The sequence below is a fragment of the Lepidochelys olivacea genome (genome assembly GCF_965140295.1).
Source record: "Lepidochelys olivacea isolate rLepOli2 genome assembly, chromosome: 5".
Taxonomy (NCBI): domain Eukaryota; kingdom Metazoa; phylum Chordata; order Testudines; family Cheloniidae; genus Lepidochelys; species Lepidochelys olivacea.
In genome coordinates this window covers 72349705-72372412 of record NC_140415.1, presented here as the reverse complement: position 1 = coordinate 72372412, position 22708 = coordinate 72349705, and the positions used below count along the sequence as shown (strand labels likewise).

Sequence of the window (22708 nt, the reverse complement as noted above, 5' to 3'; positions counted from 1 at the left end):
TCTAGATGATTTTATTTATTTATTTATTTTAAAGAATCAACCACATAAAATTCAAGTATTGAGTACTGAGACATCTGATGTCCCAAAATCCTACTGGTGACACATTGTGTCTCTTGAACAAAGCTCAGACATTGAGTCTTCTTCAGATATTGCTAAACTAGTATTTTTAGTCCTGCTCATAGGCACCAACTCTGTGGATGCTGCAGGGCTGGAGCATCCATAGGGAAAAATTAGTGGGTGCTCCAGGTGCAGCCAAGCTCCCCCTGCCCCCACCCCCTCCTCCTCCCCTGAGTGCACTGTGTCCCCGCTTCTGCCCCCCTCCCAGTGCTTCCCACCCACCGCCTAACAGCTGTTTGGCGGCACTTAGGACTTTCTGGGAGGGAGGGGGAGGAGGCAGTAAAGAGGCAGGGCGGGCACTTGGGGGGAAGGGAGTGGAATTGGAGCAGGGCGAGAGGGGGTCGGTGGGGGGGATCGAGCACCGATGGGGCAGAGGAGAAGTTGGCGCCGAGGATCCTGCTGATATGGAAGCAATTTCTATCTACACTAGAAAGAAAATTGAAGGATTCAAGCCTTCTCCACTTCTCCTATCCCACCTTTTAAAAAATATATTTTGTATAGATTGTACTTAAAATTTCTAATATCATACTCTGTAAAAACAATTAAATGTTTGGTGTAATCAATATATCTTTGGTACCTCTTTGGTACACAAATTGTGTGATTGATAGTATTGTTATAAATTTTCGCACTTTTAATTAAGGAATATTTAATACAGAAAGTGGTTTTGTGCCCAACACACAGTTCACAAAAAAGAACTCCTTAAAGTCTTTGCATTGATGTGTCCCATGTACCTGCTATGAAGAACAAATGCATGCTGGAAATCTACTCTTGGCACAAAATGCGGTCCACTTGAACCTATTTTTCCATTTCAAATGGAAGTGAGATTAGGAAATTTTACTGCAATGCTAAATTCCCAGTTTCCTTTAATTTAACACCTCTTTAGACAAATAAGACTTTTCTTTCACATACTGTAACTGTAGTGACACAATGTTGATTTAGCAGCATCAATGACTCAGGTCACATTTTAAAAAGTTTCTCAATAATGACATCTATTTCAAGAATTCAGTCTTGTATGAGCATTTCAAATACCAAAAACTTGGTCTTTAGAATGGGTTCATTTTCACCGATCATCTAGTAACAATACAAGGTTTTAAGGTGCTCCAGCAATTTCCTGCAATCAAATTTTATTCATTACAAATAATTTTACCAATGGGAATTCATATTTTCTTCTAAAATTGAAGGATTTTTAATGCATACTTTTAAAAGCCTGAGAAAAACTATTTAAAAAAATTTAATTCCATGAAATTAGTAAATGTGGAAAGATCATTCAGTGAATATAATAGAAACTGGTAGAAACAATGAAGTTATTGTATTAGTAAAAACGTAGTGTTAGCGACCTGTGGTTTGTAATCTTCGGTTACCTTGGTACCCAGATGACTTGTCAGTCTTCGAGGAACGGAATAGGTACTCATAACACTGGCTGTTTCATGGTCCATTCGAGCAGTTGAACCCTACAAGTTTAAAGAACAATTAGGTAGCATCCAAAAGTCTTTTACTGAAGGGCCAACTGTTGACTATTTTAGTTTCAGCATTTGACCATTTAGTCATGTTTGCAACCATAATTTGTCACCCTGTGTTTTAGTAATATATATCTGCAATACAATTTGGAAATTACTTAAATAAAATTCACAAAGATGGCTTATTACTCATTAGTCCCTTAATTCTCTCTCAAAGCAGTTCTATATTCCTACAAAATTAGTTCTAATTATTGAGTGAGTTTTAAAATAACTACTTTTATTAGGAGAAAGGAGAACTGAAACAAACAACAACAACGACAAGCAGCAGTAGATAAAAGCAAGAACAAGGGACAACAAACCAGACTCTGCTTTTAGGTCATTTTATACAGAACAAGTAGGAATTCTGCATCAGTGATATTACAGATCCGGACCCTGCTTCTCACAACCCCACAGTCGAAAAACTCAACCACTTCAGAATACAACTAGTCATTCAAAAACTGACAAAGAAAGAGATTCTGTGGGTCAAAAAGAAAAGCTGCTAGACAGTGTCACTAACAAGCCAAATCTGTGGATGATACAGTTCTGGTCTGTCGAGCGAAAAGAGGTTAATTGTGTTTTTTAACCTTTTTATTTACTGGAGACCCTCTAGAAAAAAATTGTGAATGGGTACCCCCTTAGTCTATATCTTGACACAGTTGTCACCATTACTTTTTTTGTCCCCTTTGTCTCTTTCCTGTTCTTTATTCTTCTCTTTTCTCCTCCTTGTCCTATCTTTTTATTATGTACATTTTTTTCTTTTTTGGCTTTCTGTGTATAATTTTTAAAAGTTCATTCTAGTTGTTTGCTTCTGATCCCTGATAGCTCCCTTCTCATTCACTTAATGGAAGGTTACATGATGTTTGGGGCATCAAAGAGTAGCTCTATTGAGTTGGACTACATGTTATCTCACGACTGAGCCGAGTGCCACAGCAGCAGAGAATTTTAGCTGAGTTGGTTCATGGGCCTGCAGCCCTCTACTACGTGAGCTTTTCCCATAGTAGCTATCTACAAAAGAGCAAAGGCAGGAGACTTCCAAGGAGCTTCCCATCCTTTCACCTGTAGCTCTGGTAACACATTACTAATGGGACATAGTAAGGGGATGACGCATCCAAAATTATGCAGCGTCTCCATTCAGGCCAGCAGCAAAAACCAAAAACTTCTAGTTCTTCCAAAAGTTAAAAGATTAAATTCTCACATGCTTTTCTAGGCCTCTAGAAACCTCCCCCAGTAGTTTTAGTGCTCCTTCTCCCTAAGGCAGAAATGCTTTTCTTGCAATTCATCAAAGGAACTCTTATACTGACCGCAAGAGTCACAGCAGAGAGACGTTAGACACTCTTGCTCCTCTGCGGCTGAATATTCTGCCTCTGCAGAAATCTCAGATCTCTGCTAGCCTGGAAGTCAGGAGGTAGAGATCTTGGATAGTTATTGCAATTTGCTTCTGTATCACCAGAAAAAATGTTAACATAACCAATCAGCATCAGATGTCATTAATAAGATCAAAGGACAATAATCACAATTTTATAGTTTTAAGATAGGGCTATTTTTAGTGGCGTTTTAAAATTATGGCTATTCATATAGATACAGATATTCCACAGTGAATATTAACTTTACAACTGAATTTTTACTGAAACTACTACTAAATAATTATTTTTGAAAAACTGGTATTTAAAACTAGAATAAGGAACTGAAAATCTTAAACCCAAACCCCACCACTAGGCTAAACGTTTAATAGAACTATAGCAAATCAAATTCAAGTTTTTTATACTCTTAGAGGGCCTCTTTAGCCTTTCTGTTCTCGTGTGGTTCCCCTCCTTCTCAGCAAACAAGAGAGAGTGGCTAAAGAGAATCTGTTTAATAGAAGAGAGAGATATCAAAGATATGCATACTTGTACAGTAGGAACTGTGATAGAGACTTAGGCTTTGTCTGCACTAGCATTTTTGTCGGTAAAACTTTTGTCACCCAGGGGTGTGAAAAAAAAACACTTCTGACTGACATAACTTTCACCAACAAAAGCGCTAGTGTAGACAGAGCTATGTCAACGGGAGATGCTCTCCCACCAACATAGCTACTGCTGCTCATTGGTGTGGTTTAATTATGCTGGTGGGAGAGCTCTCTCCCATCAGCATAGAGCGGCCCCATGGGAGACCTTACAGTGGCACAGCTGCAGTAGTATATCTAAGGTCTGTAGTGTAGACATAGCCTTACACCAAAACCACACCAGTATACTGCCCATCTAACTAATTCTACCCTTTAGTCATCTAAAAATTAAACTAGACTCAATTGGCTGTTATAATAATTAAGATTTATAGGTACATAAGAATGACCATACTGGGTCAGACCAAAGGTCCAACAAGCCCAGTATCCTGTCCTCTGACTGTGGCCAATGGCAGGTGCCCCAAAGGGAATGAACAGACAGGTTATCATCAAGTGATCCATGCCTTGTCACCCAATTCCAGCTTCTGGCAAACAGAGGCTAGGGACACCATCACTGCCCATCCTGGCTAATAGCCATTGATGGATGTATCTTCCACGAATCTATCTAGCTCCCTTTTGAACCCCGTTATAGTACTGGCCTTCACAACACCCTCTGGCAAGGAGTTCCAGAGGTTGACAGTGCGTTGCATGAAAAAATACTTGCTTGTGTTTGTTTTAAACCTGCTACCTATTAATTTCATTTGGTGGCCCCTAATTCTTGTATTATGAGAAGGAGTAAACAACACTTCCTTATTTACTTTCTCTATACCATTCATGATTTTATAGACCTCTATCATATCCCCCCTTAGTTGCCTCTTTTCCAAGCTGAAAAGTCCCAGTCTTATTAATCTCTCCTCATACGGAAGCCGCTCTATACCCCTAATCATTTCTGTTGCCCTTTTCTGAACCTTTGCCAATTCCAATACATATTTTTTTGAGATGGGTCGACCACATCTGCACACAGTATTCAAGGTGTGGGCTTACCATGGATTTATATAGAGGCAATATGATATTTTTTGTCTTATTATCTATCCCTTTCTTGATTATTCCCAACATTCTGTTTGCTTTTTTGACTGCCGCTGCACATTGAGTGGATGATTTCAGAGAACTATCCACAATGACTCCAAGATCTCTTTCTTGAGTGGTAACAGCTAATTTAGGTCCCATCATTGTATATATATATAGTTAGGATTTTGTTTTCCAATGTGCATTACTTTGCATTGATCAACATTAAATTTCATCTGCCATTTTGTTGCTCAGTCACCAAGTTTTGTGAGATCCTTTTGTAGCTCTTCACAGTCTGCCTGGGACTTAACTATCTTGAGTAGTTTTGTATCATCTGCAAATTTTGCCCCCTCACTGTTTACCCCTTTTTCTAGATTGTTTATGAATAAGGATTGGGCCCAGTACAGATCCCTGGGGGACACCACTATTTACCTCTCTCCATTCTGAAAACTTGTAATTTATTCCTACCCTTTGTTTCCTATCTTTTAGCCAGTTACCAATCTATGAGAGAACCTTCCCTCTTATCCCACGACTGCTTATTTTGCTTAAGAGCCTTTGGTGAGGGACCTTGTCAAAGGCTTTCTGAAAATCTAAATACACTATATCCACTGGATCACCTTTGTCTGCATGCTTGTTGACTCCCTCAAAGAATTCTAGTAGATTGGTGAGGCATGATTTCCCTTTACAAAAACCATGTTGACTATTTCCCAACAAATTATGTTCATTTATGTGTCTGACAATTTTGTTCTTTATGATAGTTTCAACCAATTTGCCTGGTACTGAAATGAGGCTTACTGGCCTGTAGTTGCCAGGGTCACCTCTGGAGCCCTTTTTAAAAATTGGCATCACATTAGCTATCCTCCAGTCATTTGGTACAGAAGCTGATTTAAATGATAGGTTACAGATGACAGTTAGTAGTCCTGCAATTTCACATTTGAGTTCCTTCAGAACTCTTGGGTGAATACCATCAGGTCCTGGAGACTTATTACTGTTTAGTTTATCAATTTGTTCCAAAACCTCCTCTAATGACATCTCAATTTGGGACAGTTCCTCAGATCTGTCACCCAAAAAGAATGGCTCAGGTTTGGGAATCTCCCTCACATCCTTAACAGTGAAGACCGATCCAAAGAATTCATTTAGTTTCTCCACAATGGCCTTATTGTCTTTGAGTGTTCTTTAGCATCCCGATCGTCCAGTGGCCCCACTGGTTGTTTAGCAGGCTTTCTGCTTCTGACGTATTTAAAAAAAATTTTGCTATTACTTTTGGAGTCTTTGGCTAGCTGTTCTTCAAATTCTTTTTTGGTCTTTCTAATTATATTTTTACACTTCATTTGCCAGAGTTTATGCTCTTTTCTATTTTCCTCATTAGGATTTATCTTCCACTTTTTAAAGGATGCCTTTTTGCCTCTCACTCCTTCTTTTACTTTGTTGTTTAACCACAGTAGCTCTTTTTTGTTTCTCTTACTATGTTTTTTAAATTGGGGTATTCATTTAGGTCAGGGGTCTCAAACACGCAGCCCAAGGAGTTATTTCCTTCGGCCCGCCATAGCTCTCCTCACCCCCTCCCCCACCCGCTTCCACCTCCCCCCCCGAGCGTGCCACATCCCCGCTCCTCCGCCTACCTCCCAGCGCTTCCTGCCACCAAACAGCCGTTTAGTGGTGCTTAGGACTTTCCAGGAGGGAAGGAGGAGGAGTGGGGACGTGGCACACTCAGGGGAGGAGGTGAAGAAGAGGCAGGGCCAGGGCGTGGATTTGGGGAAGGGGCTGGAATAGGGGCAGGGAAGGGGCGGAGTTGGGGTGGGGACTTTGGGGAAGGGGTAGAGTAGGGGCAGGGGTGGGGGCAGAGAGGCGGGGCTTTTGTATCTTTGTATGAAAAGGCGTCAGTGATGCAGCCCTCAGGCCAATGTACTAGTCCTCATGTGGCCCTCGTGGTGTTTTGAGTTTGAGATCCCTGATTTAAATTGAGCCTCTATTATGGTGTCTTTAAAAAGTTTCCACGCAGCTTGCAGGGATTTTACTTTTGGTACTGTACCTTTTAATTTCTGTTTCACTAACCTCCTCATTTTTGTGTAGTTCCCCTTGAAGGAACTTGAAGGGCCTTAACTTTAAAAAAAAACAAAAAAACCTAACTGTGGTGGAATCATAGATGCAAATCCTACAAGAAACATGTTATTTGTTTTTATTTTATTGTTTAATTTGCAGATTAAGTCACATTTAAAAGCCTGCACAAGAGTAATTTTAAAATGTTTTAATTGTAGGTTTTTGCTTTTTTTTAAAATATACTAGTTTTAAAAGATAATTCAAATTAGAAACAGAGATTAAGAGGTTCTTCAGTATGATCTTAGGCCAAAATTTTCTAATATAGGTGACTAAAGTTAATTACCTAAATTCTTATTTGTGCACCAAAGATTTTCACAGATCCTGAGCACCCAACACTCCACTGGCATTACAGGGAGCTATGGTGCTCAGTTTCTCTGAATATCTGACCACTAGCTAGGTGACCCTATCCTGCAACTGATTGTCCAAAAAATAAAAATGAATGTATAAAATTATTAGCATTATTTTAAAAATAAATTATTTTCAAAGTATTTTATTCACTCAAGGTCATTTTTTCCAAACAAAACATTTTCTAAGACCTAATTAACAGCTGTTTTAAATGAAACCACAATTTCCTTGAAGTGCTTTATAAATGGTCAATACAGTGTAAGAAAAACAATTTAGTATTTCTACCATTTATGGACGAACAGAAAGAAAATGTTCACAACACAATTTTGAAAAACAATTAGACAATGAAAATAGTAATAATACTTAGAACTTAACACTTTCCATTCAAGAATCTCAAAGTGCTTCACAAATATTAATGAATTAAGTCCTACAATATACTTGTGAGGCAGGAAAGTATCATTCTCATTTTAAAAACAGGAAAATCAAACACTGATCAGGTAGTACGTACTGGAGCCAAGAATAGACTCTTGACTCCTAATCCTGTGTTTTAACAAGACCAGCCCTGCCTATGGTATACAATTTGTTTGTGAATAAAAACAGTTCTACAGTACAATAAAGTGAAGTAACGTACTGAATAGCAGAATTAACTACTGCTCAGTTTGTAAATTCCATCAAACCCTACTTTTGGTCACATAATCTCATTGTAAAATTTGTCGCAAATTTAGATTTTACATAAACTAAGTCACAAAAAGTCATTCTGATTCTAGAATAAGTGTTCACATGAGGAATTACACTGGCATAACTATAGCAGTTTAAATTAACACCTTTCCTTATACAAGTATAATTTTTCCATATAGACAAGCCCTTATTTCCCTGAGAGAAATTAAAAAATTAAAGAAAGTTTGTAAACAGTGAAAGTATAGTAGACTTCTACAATTCTTTCAATTTTAACAATCTAAGGTATAATTATTAATACTGTTTTTATCTTGACAGCATCTCTTTCCGCTCAACTTGATTTCAAGTTGTGATCTAAGGGTTACACACGCAGTGTATTTTTTTTATTCAAAATGTGCCAAAAATGTTACACTATTGATTAATTGTAATATGTGCATTCTACCCAAAAAGGTAAAAAAGTGGCAAGTTGGAAACATTAGATATTAAAGCCCGTTATGGGGCAGACAAAAATAGCACACATTTTTCCATTCTGTCCTAACAATTATATCAACCCTGACCTGGACAGGCTATTTTCTTCAGAGCTTAGAGGTAGTTAACATGATAACGGAGTCTTTTGGCTCCTTCTACTTTGCCAAGAGGCCCAAATCAAACCCAATTATCTTTATTACTGGTGCACTAAAGACTGAACTGAAATCACTACTACCAAAAATAGGTAGTAACTGATTTGACAAACTGGCAAGAGACCAAAGTTGATAACTTACATGCTTCTTGGGTAGACTCTTTTCTCTCCCCAATTCTCATGTGCTCTCCCTCCACCCACCTTGCTTCAATCCCATTCTTGTGTAGCATCCTTCCCTGCAATTTCCCCTTTTATACTCCTTCCTTTTAATATTATATTCTTTCATGCCCTTGTTGTTGTTTCATCTGTGCTTTATTTTTCTTCCTTTATATTGTTTTCCTGTATTTTGATGCAGTTTACTAATAAAGCAGTGAAATTCTTTAAAATCCTACAGACAGCTTGCAAAAAAATCAAGATTTTAGTAAAGTTCATTTTGCTGTCAGCACAGTACTGCAGAGCAGAGGAGGTACAGAAGAGAACATGACTGAGTCCTGAAAAATACTGTCCACAATGGGCAAATCTTCAATTCAGATTGCTTGTCTTACTGCTTACTGTTAGCTAGCCCCAAGCTAGCCCCAAACAATTAGGTTGATTTTTTTTTTTTTTTTTGCACTCTGTTTAATCCTCATTGCTCAAGGGTACATGGTGGATTGATCTGGGTTCCCAGAAATAAAACACTAGTGGCCAATCCATTAAGCCTCCTTTCCCTGCCCTTGCACTAAAAGTAAATAATCCCCTTACGTCTCATAGCGGCACAAATTCAGATCCCACAGCCATAATATTTTCGTCCTGTAGCTTGATATTAACTCCAAACTGCTCAAATTCTATGCCCCCCAAAAAGAGAGCTACTCCTTAACTGATATGATTCTTTCTGGGTACAAGACAGGCACCCCTTTCTTCCTCCTCCAAAAAAATCTCTCTTGTCCAAAATAACTTCCCATTCACACAAGAAAGAACATGTGGCCACAATGCATGAATTATTTAAACACATTATGCTTTCAGCCCAAAAGCATCACTGAACTATTTTTTTCTCCTTTAGAATAATGCTGTCATCAGGATTAGAATAGGGGCCTCAGGCAACTGCTCAGATGTAGCAAAGAGAATTGGGTTCCAAACTGTGATGAAATACATCTTAATAGAAAAATTAGGGACTGTGCTTAGTGTTTAATCTAATGAAATATTTGAGCCATACCACAGACATAATCCTTCCCACAAATCATTGTGTACACGATACTTTAAAAGGGATTGAAATAATTCCACAAACAAAAAGTAAAAAACAGAAAAATCTTACATATGAATTGCACTGTCATATTATTGTTTGAGGTTATGAGAACCTGCATTACTAAAATGAAAGGCTGAGCAATACTTGTAGATAATGAAGCAAGTGGTATTATAGCACAGTAAAATAAATCAAAATATAAAATTATTAAGTTAAAGAAAACTATCTTACTCTTGATGAATATTAAAGAATTCTGCATTTAAAGAATTAGTGTAGTCCTAAATTTCACCCAGTAATATATTTAAGTATTAAAGGAATAGCAATGACAAATATGAAATGAGCATGTACATAACCCTTCAGCACACATGCAGATTACCTCTGATGAGATTTTTAGTTCCAGAGGTTTATGTAATGCATTTAACTAAGAAACAGGAATTATTTGTAATTACAATAATATTTGTAATTATTTGTAATGAGAAACTGGTCACTTAATTTTTTAAATAGTGGTGTTTTCAGTGATCATTTCTGAACTGAAATTTTTGAGTAAATTCCATCATTAAATCATAACAAACACAAATAGTTACAAATAGGAAAAAATCATTTTTTCTACGAAACTATTGGCTTATCCCTGCTTAAATGTATCCGTGTTAACCATTTTAAGCAAAAGAAAATAGAGTCTTGTGTTATGGAATATTTAAATTCTCTCATTAAAATATCCTTTGTAACCGCTTTGACAGCTTTCTTCCCTCCCAACAGAAATAAAGAAAAATGTCAGCCTTTTCAGAATTAATACATCTGAAGAAATCCATTGAAGCACAATTACATACAGCAGAATTTCCAGATCACACCCATAAGAGTGACATTTTTTATATTTAAAAATGTTACCAATAAATATTTACTTTACCTGACCATTACCAGTAGTTGCCATGCTGATTTCTGCTGCTCCTTGACCTTCATTCTGCCTCTCTGCTTCATGTGAGCCTGAATCATGCTTGCTTTGAGGTGCCCTCTGTTAATGCAAGAGTTTACGGCATTACATATAGAAATGGAGTACACTTTATCAGTCAAAGCTTTCTAAGCTGTGAATGCATCTATGTCGTAGCTTCACAAAGCCATTGAACTGTGCTTTGTATTTCATAACCTCTAGCCTCAATAATTAGCAACTGAGACTGACTGTCTTAGCAAAATTGTAAGATGAAAGCGAAGCATGTCCTCTGAGGATTATAGCCCTGTAAGACAAAGGATTTGCTGTGAGACACAGAAACACCATCCTCCACCAGCTGTGCTCACATCACTATCAGAAATAGAACAGAACTGGAGCAAACAACTGTCTCCTCTGCACTGTCACACAATCTATGCATTTACTGGAGACTAAGGCTAGTACAGTTAAATTATTACTTAAACTTCACAACCAAATACAAACACTTTCTGGGTGGACAGAATGATACACATATGGTGTATCTATACCATAATAAAGGAATCCACATTTTATTGTTAATGTGAGAAACACAAGTGTATCCATCTTAATATGAACAAAGCTTTAACTATATGGTCATACCAAACCTAATCTTTGTATACTGAAATAAATACAAATGATGTAGAAAACCTGGTGAAAACAGACGCTTCAGTTCTTTATGGAAGTAAAATCTTCCTCCGTTTAACTGAATGAAAACTAAATTTTTGTCACTACCACTACCCCCTTCTGTTGGAGCTTCTCCTTGAGTCATTACGCAAAGTAAAACTATTTCCCCTTGTTTATTCCGCCCCCGCCCCACTATTCCTCGGACTTTCTTGTTAACTGCTGGAAATGGCCCACCTTGATTATCACTACAAAAGGTTTTCTCCCCCCGCCCCCCCCACTCTCCTGCTGGTAATAGCTCATCTTAAGTGATCACTCTCCTTACAGTGTGCATGATAAACACTAATTTTTTCATGTTCTGTGTGTTTATAAATCTCCTCACTGTATTTTCCACTGAACGCATCCGATGAAGTGAGCTGTAGCTCACGAAAGCTTATGCTCAAATAAATTGGTTAGTCTCTAAGGTGCCACAAGTACTCCTTTTCTTTTTGCGAATACAGACTAACACGGCTGCTACTCTGAAACCTATGATTGCTTAGTTATTATTGATCTTCCCACTGTGGATTCACTCTCTTATGGCATGCCTTTTTGGTAGCAGACCCTTTACATTTGGGAAGGAGAAGCTGCTAAAGCCCAAAAGTGGCCATTTTACATGTGACTATTGCAGGCTGCACCTGGGTTAATATCAGCATTACCAACCCCAAACAGTGAAAAAAAAGAAATCACAAGTCAACCTCCAAAAATCACGATTAAAATAAAAGATTAAATCATTTTTAATCTTTTTGATTCCTGAACTTCCCCTGCCCACCAGTATGTTTGTGAGACAATCACAACATTGTTGAGTCTTTCCAGTTTATAGCAAGTAAGGCGATTCTGGCTCCCAGTACAAGAGCTCTGGTTAGAGGATTCAACTGAGACTGGGGCCCTGTTGGGCTAGGCACTGTACAAACACAAAGTAAGAAATAGCTCCTGCCCTGAAGAGTTTACAAACTAGACCAAAGCATGGTGATGAGTTTAACATGTGGGAGCTGCAACTGGGACTCAACTATCCATTAGATGGGAACACCTTTTAATCTCTGCTGAACAGGGCAAGATTTAGACAGATGACCTAGAGGCGAAAACCTTTATTGCTCATTAGCTATGCCCTGAGACAGTTGGTGAGAATAAGCCTTGCTTTCTGGAAAGACAAATTTATTAAATCAAGTTCTGACTTTTCTGGAACTTACCCAGGCCCCCTAGGTCTTCCACACTTTGAACACATGGCAAAATTTCATACATTTGCTCCGTATCTCAACCACATTCTCAGTCTGCTACACCTTGTTCTTAAAGGAACAGCTCGCATTAACCAAAAACACACACAAAATGCAACAGTAAAACAAATATTAACGAAACATCCAAATTCACTTCTAAACATGTTCTACAACATCTCCTTCCAGATGATGTCATGATATCCTCTCACACTGAGGATACCCCTGCAGAGGAGGGGACCCCAGTTATTAGGAAGAAACAAGTGATAGTAATGGGGGATTTGATTATTAGAAATATTGTGATGACCAAAATCGCACAGTGAACTGTCTGCCAGTTATGAAGGTTGTGGACCTCTTGAGACATCTAGATAGATTTATGTGCAATGCTCAGGAGCAGCCAGTGGTCATGTAGATACCAATGACACAGGGGGAGTAAGAGAGAGGTCCTTGAGGCCAATTTTAGGCTGCTAGGTAAGAGATTAAAGTCCAGGAAATCCATGGTAGCATTCTCTGAAATCCTTCCAGTTCTATGCACACAGCTAGATAAATAGGCAGAACTGCAGGATTTCAATGAGTGGATGAGACGATGGTGTTGTGAAGAGGGATTTAGGTTTATTAGGAAAGGGGGAAACTTTTGGGAAAGGAGGAGCCTGGAAGAATGGGCTCCACCTAGGCCAAAACAGAAACGGAATGCTGGTATGTAAAATTAAAAAGGTCATAGAGAAGTTTATAAACTAAGGGCTGGGGGAAAGCTGACAGGTGCAGAGGAGCACACAGTTTGGACAGACACATCCCTCAGGGCAGAATGCAGGGATAACATTTCTAGACACCAATAATGACTGCTTCTTGGAGCAGCTAGTCCTAGAACCTACAAGGGGAGGCAATTCTTGATTTATCCTAAGTGTTGCACAGGATCTGGTCCAAGAGGTGAATATAGCTGAACCGCTTGGTAATAGCCATAATGTAATTAAGTTTCACATTCTTGTAGGGGGCAATATACCAAAGAAACCCACCACAACAGCAATTAACATCAAAAAGAGGAACTACACAAAAATGAGGAAACCAGTTAAATGGAAATTAAAAGGAACAGTCAGAAGGATGAAATGCCTACAAATTGCTTCAAGACGATTTAAAAACACCATAACAGAAGCTCAGATTAAATGTATACACAACAAAACAAACAGTAAGAGAATCTAAATAGCAGAGTAAGAGGTGGTTAGAAGCAGAAAGACACCCTTTAAAAACTAAGCCAAATCCTACTGAGGAAAAAAAAAAAGCAGCACAGACTCTGGCAAGTCATGTATAATTAGGCAGGCCAAAAGAGAATTCAAAAAGCAACTTGCAAAAGAGACAAACTAACAGCAAATACTTTTTAAAATACATGAAAAACAGGAAGCCTGCCAAAAAGGCAGTAGGGCCCCTGGATGATCAAGGTGCTAAAGGAGCTAACTTTAAAAAATTAAGGGAATTAGTTAGGAAAGTGGACTGGATTGAAGAACTCAAGGATCTGAATGTGGAGGAGGCTTGGAATTACTTTAAGTCAAAGTTGCAGACACTATCTGAAGCCTAGATCCCAAGCAAGAGGGAAAAATTCATAGGGTAGGGTTGCAAGGTGGATGAAGATGAGCAAGCATCTCAAACAGGTGATTAAGAGAAAGCAGAACGCCTACAAGGAATGGAAGATGGCAGGGATCAGCAGGGAAAGCTACCTCTTGGAGGTCAGAAAGAGAAAGTGAGAACTGCCAAAAGCTAACCAGAGTTGAAGCTTGCAAAGGGAATTAAAACCAGTAGTAAAAGGTTTTATAGTAGGGCTATCAAGTGATTAAAAAAAAATTAATTGTGATTAATCACACTGTTAAATAAGCTTAAAATCAAAAAGGAAGCTTACAAAAAGTGGAAATTTGGACAGAAGATTAGGGAGGAGTATAAAAATATTACTAGAGCATGCAGGGATGTAATCTGGAAGGCCAAGGCACAACTGGAGTTGCAGCTAGCAAGGGATGTGAACGGTAACAACAAGGGTTTCTACAGATATGTTAGCAACAAGAAGGTGGTCAGGGAAAGTGTGGAACCCTTACTGAATGGGGGAGGCAACATAGTGACAGATGATGTGGAAAAAGTTGAAGTACTCAATGCTTTTTTTGCCTCAGTCTTCACAGACAAGGGCAGCTCCCAGACAGCTGAACTGGGTAACACAGCATGGGGAGTAGGTGAGCAGCCCTCAGTGGTGAAAGAACAGGTTAAGGACTATTTAGAAAAGTTGGACATGTACAAATCCATGGGTCCAGATCTAATACATCCAAGGTGCTGAGGGAGTTGGCTGATGTGATTGCAGAGCCATTAGCCATTATCTTCGAAAATTCGTGGCAATCGGGGGAGGTCCCGGACGACTGGAAAAAGGCAAATATAGTGCCCATATTTTAAAAAGGGAAGAAAGAGAACTCGGGGAACTACAGACTGGTCAGCCTCACTTCAGTCCCCGGCAAAATCATGGAGCAGGTCCTCAAGGAATCCATTTTGAAGCACTTGGAGGAAAGGAAGGTGATCAGGAACAGTCAGCATGGATTCACCAAGGGCAAGTCATGCCTGACCAACCTGATTGCATTCTATGATGAGATAACTGGCTCTGTGGATATAGGGGAAGCCATGGATGTGATATATCTTGACTTTAGCAAAGCTTTGATACGGTCTCCCACAGTATTCTTACCAGCAAGTTAAAAAAAGTATGGATTGGATGAATGGACTTTAAGGTGGATAGAAAGCTGGCTAGATTGTCAGGCTCAATGGGTACTGATCAACAGCTTGATGTCTAGTTGGCAGCTGGTATCAAGCGGAGTGCACCAGGGGTCAGTCCAGGGGCAGGTTTTGTTCAATATCTTTATTAATGATCTGGATGATGGGATGAATTGCATCTTCAGCAAGTTCGCAGATGACACTTAGCTGGGGGGAGAGGTAGATATGCTGGAGGGTAGGGATAGGATACAGAGGGCCCTAGACAAATTGGAGGATTGGGCCAAAAGAAATCTGATGAGGTTCAACAAAGACAAGTGCAGAGTTCTGCACTTAGGAAGGAAGAATCCCATGCACTGCTACAGGCTGGGGACCGACTGGCTAAGCAGCTGTTCTGCAGAAAAGGACCTGGGGATTACAGTGGACATGAAGCTGGGTAGGAGTCAGCAGTGTACCCTTGTTGCTAAGAAAGCCAATTGGCATATTGGTCTGTATTAGCAGGAGCATTCCCAGCAGATCGAGGGAAGTGATTATTCCCATCTATCCGGCACTAGTAAGCCCTCACCTGGAGTAGTGTGTTCAGTTTTGCTCCCCCCACTACAGAAGGGATGTGGACAAATTGGACAGAATCCAGCGGAGGGCAATGAAAATGATTAGGGGGCTGGGACACATGACTTACGAGCAGAGGCTGATTTAGCTTATTTAGTCTGCAGAAGAGAAAGGGGGGATGGGGGAATTTGATAGCAGCCTTCAATTACCTGAAGTGAGGTTCCAAAGAGGATGGAGCTAGGCTGTTCTCAGTGGTGGCAGATGACAGAACAAGAAATGGTCTCAAGTTGCAGTTGTGGAGGTCTAGGCTGGATATTAGGAAACACTATTTCACTAGGAGAGTGGTGAAGCACTGGAATGGGTTACCTAGGGAGGTGCTGGAATCTTCATCCTTAGAGGTTTTTAAGGCCTGGCTTGACAAAGCCTTGGCTGGGATGATTTACTTTGGTCCTGCTTTGAGCAGGGGATTGGACTAGATGACCTCCTCAGGTCTCTTCCAACCCTAATATTCTATGATTCTATGAATAGAATACTATTTTTATAAATATTTTTGGATGTTTTCCACATTTTCAAATATATTGAATTCAATTACAACTCAGAATACAAAGTGTGCAGTGCTTACTTTACATTTATTATTATAAATATTTGCACTGTAAAAATTAAAAATAACATTTTTCAATTCATTTAATACAAGTATTGTAGTGCAATCTCTTTATCACAAAAGTTAAACTTTTCAAATGTAGAATTATGTACAAAAAATAACTGCATTCAAAAATAAAATAATGTAAAACTTGAGAGCCTACAAGTCCACTCAGTCCTACTTCTTGTTCAGCCAATCGCTCAAAAAACCCAAGTTTGGTCACAATTTGCAGGAGATAATGCTGCCCGCTTCTTGTTTACAAGGTCACCTGACAGCAAGAACAGGCGTTCACATGCCACTGTTGTAGCCATCATTGCAAGATATTTATGTGGCAAATGCGCTAAAGATTCATGTGTCCCTCCATACTTCAACCAGCATTCCAGAGGACATGTGTCCATGCCAGGGGCAGGCAAAAGTTTTGGCCTGAGGGCCACATCTGGGGATGGAAATTGTATGGCGGGCCATGAATGCTCATGAATTTGAGGGTTGGAGTATGGGAGAGGGTGAGGGCTCCAGCTAGGGGTGTGGGCTCTGGAATGGGGCCAGAAATGAGGAGTTCATCATTTGGAAGGGGGTTCCAGGCTGGGGCATGGGGTTAGGGTGCTGGGTGGGGGAAGAGTAAGGGCTCTGGCTAGGGTTGCAGGCTCTCGGGTGGGGCTGAGGGGTTGCGGGTGCAGGAGGATGCTCCGGGCTGGGTCCAAGGGGTTTGGAGGGAGGGAGGGGGAACGGGGTGGTTCTCAGCCAATGGGAACTGCGGGAGCAGCGCTTGGCTCAGGGGCAGTGGGTGGAGCCCCCTGGCTGCCTATATTCATAGGAGCCAGATAGGGGACTTGCTGCTGCTTCTGGGAGCCGCATGGAGCGGGGGAAGCCCTCGACCCCGCTCCCCGGCTAGAGCAGGGCGACCCCCGGACCTCGCTCCCTGATGGTAGCTCAAGGGCCAGATTAAAATGTCTGGATGGCCGGATGCAGCCCCCGGGCCGTAGTTCGCCCACCCGTGGTCCATGCTGATGCTCAGTTCTGCTCGATAACGATCCAAAGCAGTGAAGTCCAACACATATTCATTTTCATCATCTGAGACAGATGCCACCAGCTGAAGGTTGATTTTCTTTTTTGGTGGTTTGCATTCTGTAGTTTCCGCATCGGAGTGTTGCTCTTTTAACATTTCTGAAAGCATGCTCCACACTCTGTCCCAATCAGATTTTGGAAGGCACTTCACATTCTTAAATTTTGAGTTAAGTGCTGTAGCTATCTTTAGAAATCTCACATTGGTACCTTCTTTGAGTTTTGTCAAATCTGCTGTGAAAGTGTTCTTAAAACGAACAACATGCTGGGTCATCATTCGAGACTGCTATAACATGAAATATATGGCAGAATGCAGGTAAAACACAGAGCAGGAGACATAATTCTCCCCCAAGGAGTTCAGCTAGAAATTTAATTAACACTTTTTTTTTTAAAACGAGCATCATCAGCCTGGAAGCATGTCCTCTGGAATGGCGGCCAAGGCACGAAGGGGCATATGAATGTTTAGCATATCTGACACATGAATACCTTGCAATGCCGGCTACAAAAGTGTCATGTGAACGTCCGTTTTCACTTCCAGGTGACACTGTAAATAAGTAGCGGGCAGCATTAACTCCTGTAAATGTAAACAAACTTGTTTCTCTTAGCAATTGGCTGAACAAGAAGTAGGACTGAGGGGACTTGTAGTCTCTAAAGTTTTACATTGTTTTGTTTTTGAGTGCAGTTATGTAACAAAAAAGATCTACATTTGTAAGTTGCACTTTCACAATAAAGAGATTGCACTATGGTACATGTATGAGGTGAACTGAAAAATACTATTTCTTTTATCATTTTTACAGTGCAAATATTTGTAATAAAAATAATATAAAGTGAGCACTGTACACTTCGTATTCTGTGTTGTAATTGAAATCAATATATTTGAAAATGTAGAAAAACATCCAAAATATTTAATATATTTCGATTGGTATTCTATTGTTTAACAGTGTGATTAAAACTGCAATTAATCATGATTCATTTTTTTGAGTTAACAGCGATTAATCAAGAAATGAAGAATGAAGAAAACAAAAAAGGAAGTGGGACCACTAAGCACTGAGGAGGGGTGGAGATTAAAGATTATTTAGGCATGGCCCAACACCTAAACAAATACTTTGCCTCGGTTTTTAATTAGGTTAATGAAGAGTTTAGGGGTAGTGGCAGAGTGGCTAATGGCTATGAGGTATTGAGGTAGAAATTACCACATCCAAGGTGGAAGTCAAATTCAAACAGTTTAATGGGACTAAATTGGAAGGCCTAGGTAATCTCCATCCAAGAATATTAAAGGAAATGACACATGAAATTGCAAGCCCTCTAGCAAGGATTTTTAATGAATCTGTAAACTCGGAGTTTGTACCCTATGATTGGAGAATTGATAATACTAATTTTAAGAAGGAGGGGAAAAAAAGTGATCCAGGAAACTATAGGCCTGTTAGTTTGACCTCAATTGTATGCAAGGTCTTGGAACAAATGTTGAAAGAGAAAGTAATTAAGGATGTAGAGGTGAATGGTAATCGGGATAAAACATAACATGGTTTTACAGAAGGTAGATCGTGCCAGACCAAACTGATTTCACTCTTTCAGAAGATAAATGATTTTTTACACAAAGGAAATGCAGTAGATCTAATCTACCTGGATTTCAGTAAGGCATTTGATACAGTTCCACATGGGAAATTATTAGTTAAACTGGAGAAGATGGGGATTAATATGAGAATTGAAAGGTGGATAAGGAACTGGTTAAAGGGGAGACTACAACTGGTGTTACTGACAGGTAGAGTGTCAGGCTGGAGGGAGGTTACTAGTGGAGTTTCTCAGGAACTGCTCTTGGGACCAATCTTACTTAACATTTTTATTACTGACGTTGGCACAAAAAGTGAGAATATCCTAATAAAATTTGCAGATGGCACAAAGTTGGGCGGTATTGCCAATTCGGAGGAGGACCAGAATATCATACAAGAAGATCTGGATGACCTTGTAAACTGGAGGAATAGAAATGGGATGAAATTTAACAGTGCAAAGTCATGCATTTAGGGACTAACAACAAGAATTTTTGCTATATACTGGAGACTTATCAGTTGGAAGCAACAGGGGAAGAGAAAGACTAGAGTGTATTGGTTGATCACAGGATGACTATGAGCCACCAATGTGACGTGGCTGTGAAAAAAGCTAATGCAGTCCTAGGATGCATTAGATGAGGTATTTCCAGTAGAGAGATGGAAGTGTTAGTACCATTATACAAGGCACTCCTGAGACAGCATCTCAAATTCTGGTCTCCCATGTTTAAGAAAGATGAATTCAAACTGATACAGGTGCAGAGAAGGGCTACTAGAATTATTTGAGGAAAGGAAAACCTACCTTATGAGAGGAGACTCAAGGATCTTGGCTTGTTTAGCCTAACAAAAAGAAGGCTGATGGGAGATATGATTGCTCTCTATAAATACAGAGTAATAAATATCAGGGATACCATCAACACGTTTCGGCTCAAAATTAGGAGAAGGTTTCTAACCATCAGAGGAGTGAAGTTCTGGAACAGCCTTCCAAGGGGAGTAGTAGGGACAAAAAAACTAAATGGCCTCAAGACTGAGCTTATTAAGTTTTTGGAGGGGATGGTATGATGGGACTGCCTACAATGGTCTGTCGCCCATTGGCGACTGTCAGTAGCAAAAATCCCCAACAGCTGGAGATGGTACTCTATATGGGGAGGGCTCTGAGTTGTTATAGAGAATTCTTTCTCAGGTATCTGCCTGGTGGGTCTTGCCCACATGCTCAGGGTTTAACTGACTGCCGTATCTGGGGTAGGGAAGGAATTTCCCCTCAGATCAGACTCGGAGAGACCATGGGGGGGTTTCGCTTTCCTCTGCAGCTTGGGGCATGAGTCACTTGGAGGTTTAAACTAGTGTAACTTGAAGTCTTTAAACCATTATTTGAGGACTTCAGTAACTCAGCCAGAGCCTAGGAGTTTATTTACAGGCATGGGTCGGTGAGGTTCTGCGGTCTGAAATGTGCAGGTCAGACTAGATCAGGGGTTCTCAAACTTCATTGCACCGCGACTCCCTTCTGACAACAAAAATTACTACACAACCCCAGGACGTGGATCGAAGCCTGAGCCTGCCTGAGCCCCACCACCCCAGGCGGGAAAGGGGTAAAAGCTGAAGCCCAAAGGCTTCAGCCGCAGTCAGGGGGCCTGTAACCCGAGCCCCACTGCCCAGGGCTGAATCCCTCGGGCTTTGGCTTCGGCCCCGGACAGTAGGGCTTGGGCTTCAGCCCTGAGCCCCTGAAAGTTTCAGCCAGCCCTAGAAACCTCATTAAAATGGGATCCTGACCCACAGTTTGAGAACCACTGGACTAGATGATCATGATGGTCCTGTCTGACTTTAAAGTCTATGAGTCTAATTTCTGTTGGTGAGAAAGACAAGCTTTGGAGCTTACACAGAGCTCTCCTTCAGGTCTGGGCAATGCACTCAGTGTGTCACAGCTAAATACAGATTGTTTAGTCTAAGTAGTTAACACATTTAATGGAATCATTCTAGGTGACTTGTCCAGTAAATACCTCTCCAGTCACAGGAGAGAAAAGAGGGGGAAAAAACCTGTGTGTGGGTGGGAGTTAGTGAGTTACAGATTGTTGTAATAAGCCATAAATCCATTGTCTCTATTCAGTCCATGATTTTTAGTGTCTAGCAAAGTTATGAATTTAAGTTCCCATGCTCATCTTTTGAAGGTGCAGGTTTCCTTTGAGGATGAGGACTGAGAGGTCAAATATAGAGGAGATCGCTTTGTGAAAAGTGTTCATCCACAGATGATGATGTGTTTTTGTCTTATTATTTTTCTCTGAGAAATCATTTGAGAACATAGTGATTGTCTCATTTCACCCACATAGCTGTTACTTGGGCATTTAGTGCACTGGATGAGGTACTCTATATGTTATGAAAGGTGTGTCACCCAGACACCCTGAAAGAACCTGTTTCAATATAGAAATAAAACCCCCTCCCCGATCACTCACCCCTCTTTGTCACCTAGCACCACACTAACCCATATAAGATATCATTAAACAATTACCACCCATACTCAATGGGGACCACATCCTGAAAGAAGTCTTTCCAGACCCCCTCTCCTGGCCTTCATACAATCCTCCAAACTCTCCTAGTTCATCATCAGAAGCAAATTCTCCACACACCAGGACACACCAACTCAAAACAGCACCAGACCGTGCCAGAACAACAGATCCAAAATCTGTAGACATATCTCCACTGCTATGATCAATGATCAACACTCCCACAACACGCCTTTCAAGATCCAGGGGTCCAACAAATGGCTATCACAACATGTGGTGTATCTCATCTAGTGCACTAAAGAAAAGTTCCAGAGGCATTCCTGACAATTACAGGCTGGTAAGCCTATCTTTAGTACCAGGCAAATTGGTTGAAACTATAGAAAAGAACAGAATTATCAAACACATGGATTAAAACAATATGTTGGGGAAAAGTAAACAGCTTTTGAAAAGGGAAATCATGCCTCCCCACCTATTAGAATTCTGTGATCCAGTGCTTAGCCAGTGACTTCCACCAGTTCAATGGTTTGACACTCTTTAAAACTTTGGCAGCACAGTGTACTGCTTAATATTTTATTTATTTAATTTAAATTATTTTAATAGCTTGTAGTAAGTTTAGGACTTAACATAGGTTGTCAATTTCAAATTTAATTTTAAATAGGCTTATTTGTAAAATGAAAAATATTTAACTGAAATCTAAACATCCAATTTAAATAAAAAGATCAGATTAGAATTAAAAACTTGATTTTTATCCACTCTAGCCTTGGCTTTGTTATATTAGAAGCCTGGTTCTATTCCAATTACTGCCTAAAATAACCTTGTGCAAGTTATCTTATCTGAAATGGGTGAATAATAGTTATCCCTCAAGGTAGCAGTCTGAGACCCTAGCTCATAGTACGGGTTGTGAAGTGCACAAAAATATCAACAGCAGTTGGTGGAAAAGCCTGGGCTAGAACTCATAGCCTCTGGGCTTGCAGGTTAGTGTACCTTCTACTAAAGTACAGGGCATTGCATGGGCGGAAACAAACACACTCTCTCTCCCTCCTTCCTGAAATCTGTTCCAATAGTGGAACTTTTATCATCACTGTACTGATTGGCTAGCAATAGCTCTAATTTTGAACAACAGTGACTAATCATTTGCAAAGGTAGTCAACTGTTTGCTGCAATTGATGGCTTTTCTGGGCAAAAATGAATTGTTACTTCACAATGCATTTTATTTTTTTGAGGTTCAAACACTGAAGGTACACCCCCATTCTGAAGATACGAAAAGAATAAATGTTTATTTTACTGTAATTCCACCACAGATACAAA

General features: G+C 40.0%; 1 protein-coding gene across 4 annotated transcripts in view; it reads right to left on the bottom strand.

The window, feature by feature from the left end:
• Positions 1 to 22708, bottom strand: part of APC (APC regulator of WNT signaling pathway) — a 191089-nt gene that overhangs the window by 33456 nt on the left and 134925 nt on the right. For 3 of the 4 annotated variants that reach the window (XM_084627702.1, XM_084627701.1, XM_084627703.1), the window contains 2 exons: positions 10456 to 10560; positions 1455 to 1568 (listed from right to left, as the gene is read on the bottom strand). In XM_084627702.1, coding sequence (XP_084483828.1) covers positions 1455 to 1568; positions 10456 to 10560 — 219 coding nt within the window. The remainder of the gene's footprint in view (positions 1 to 1454; positions 1569 to 10455; positions 10561 to 22708) is intronic. The other variant, XM_084627704.1, reaches the window with a different exon arrangement.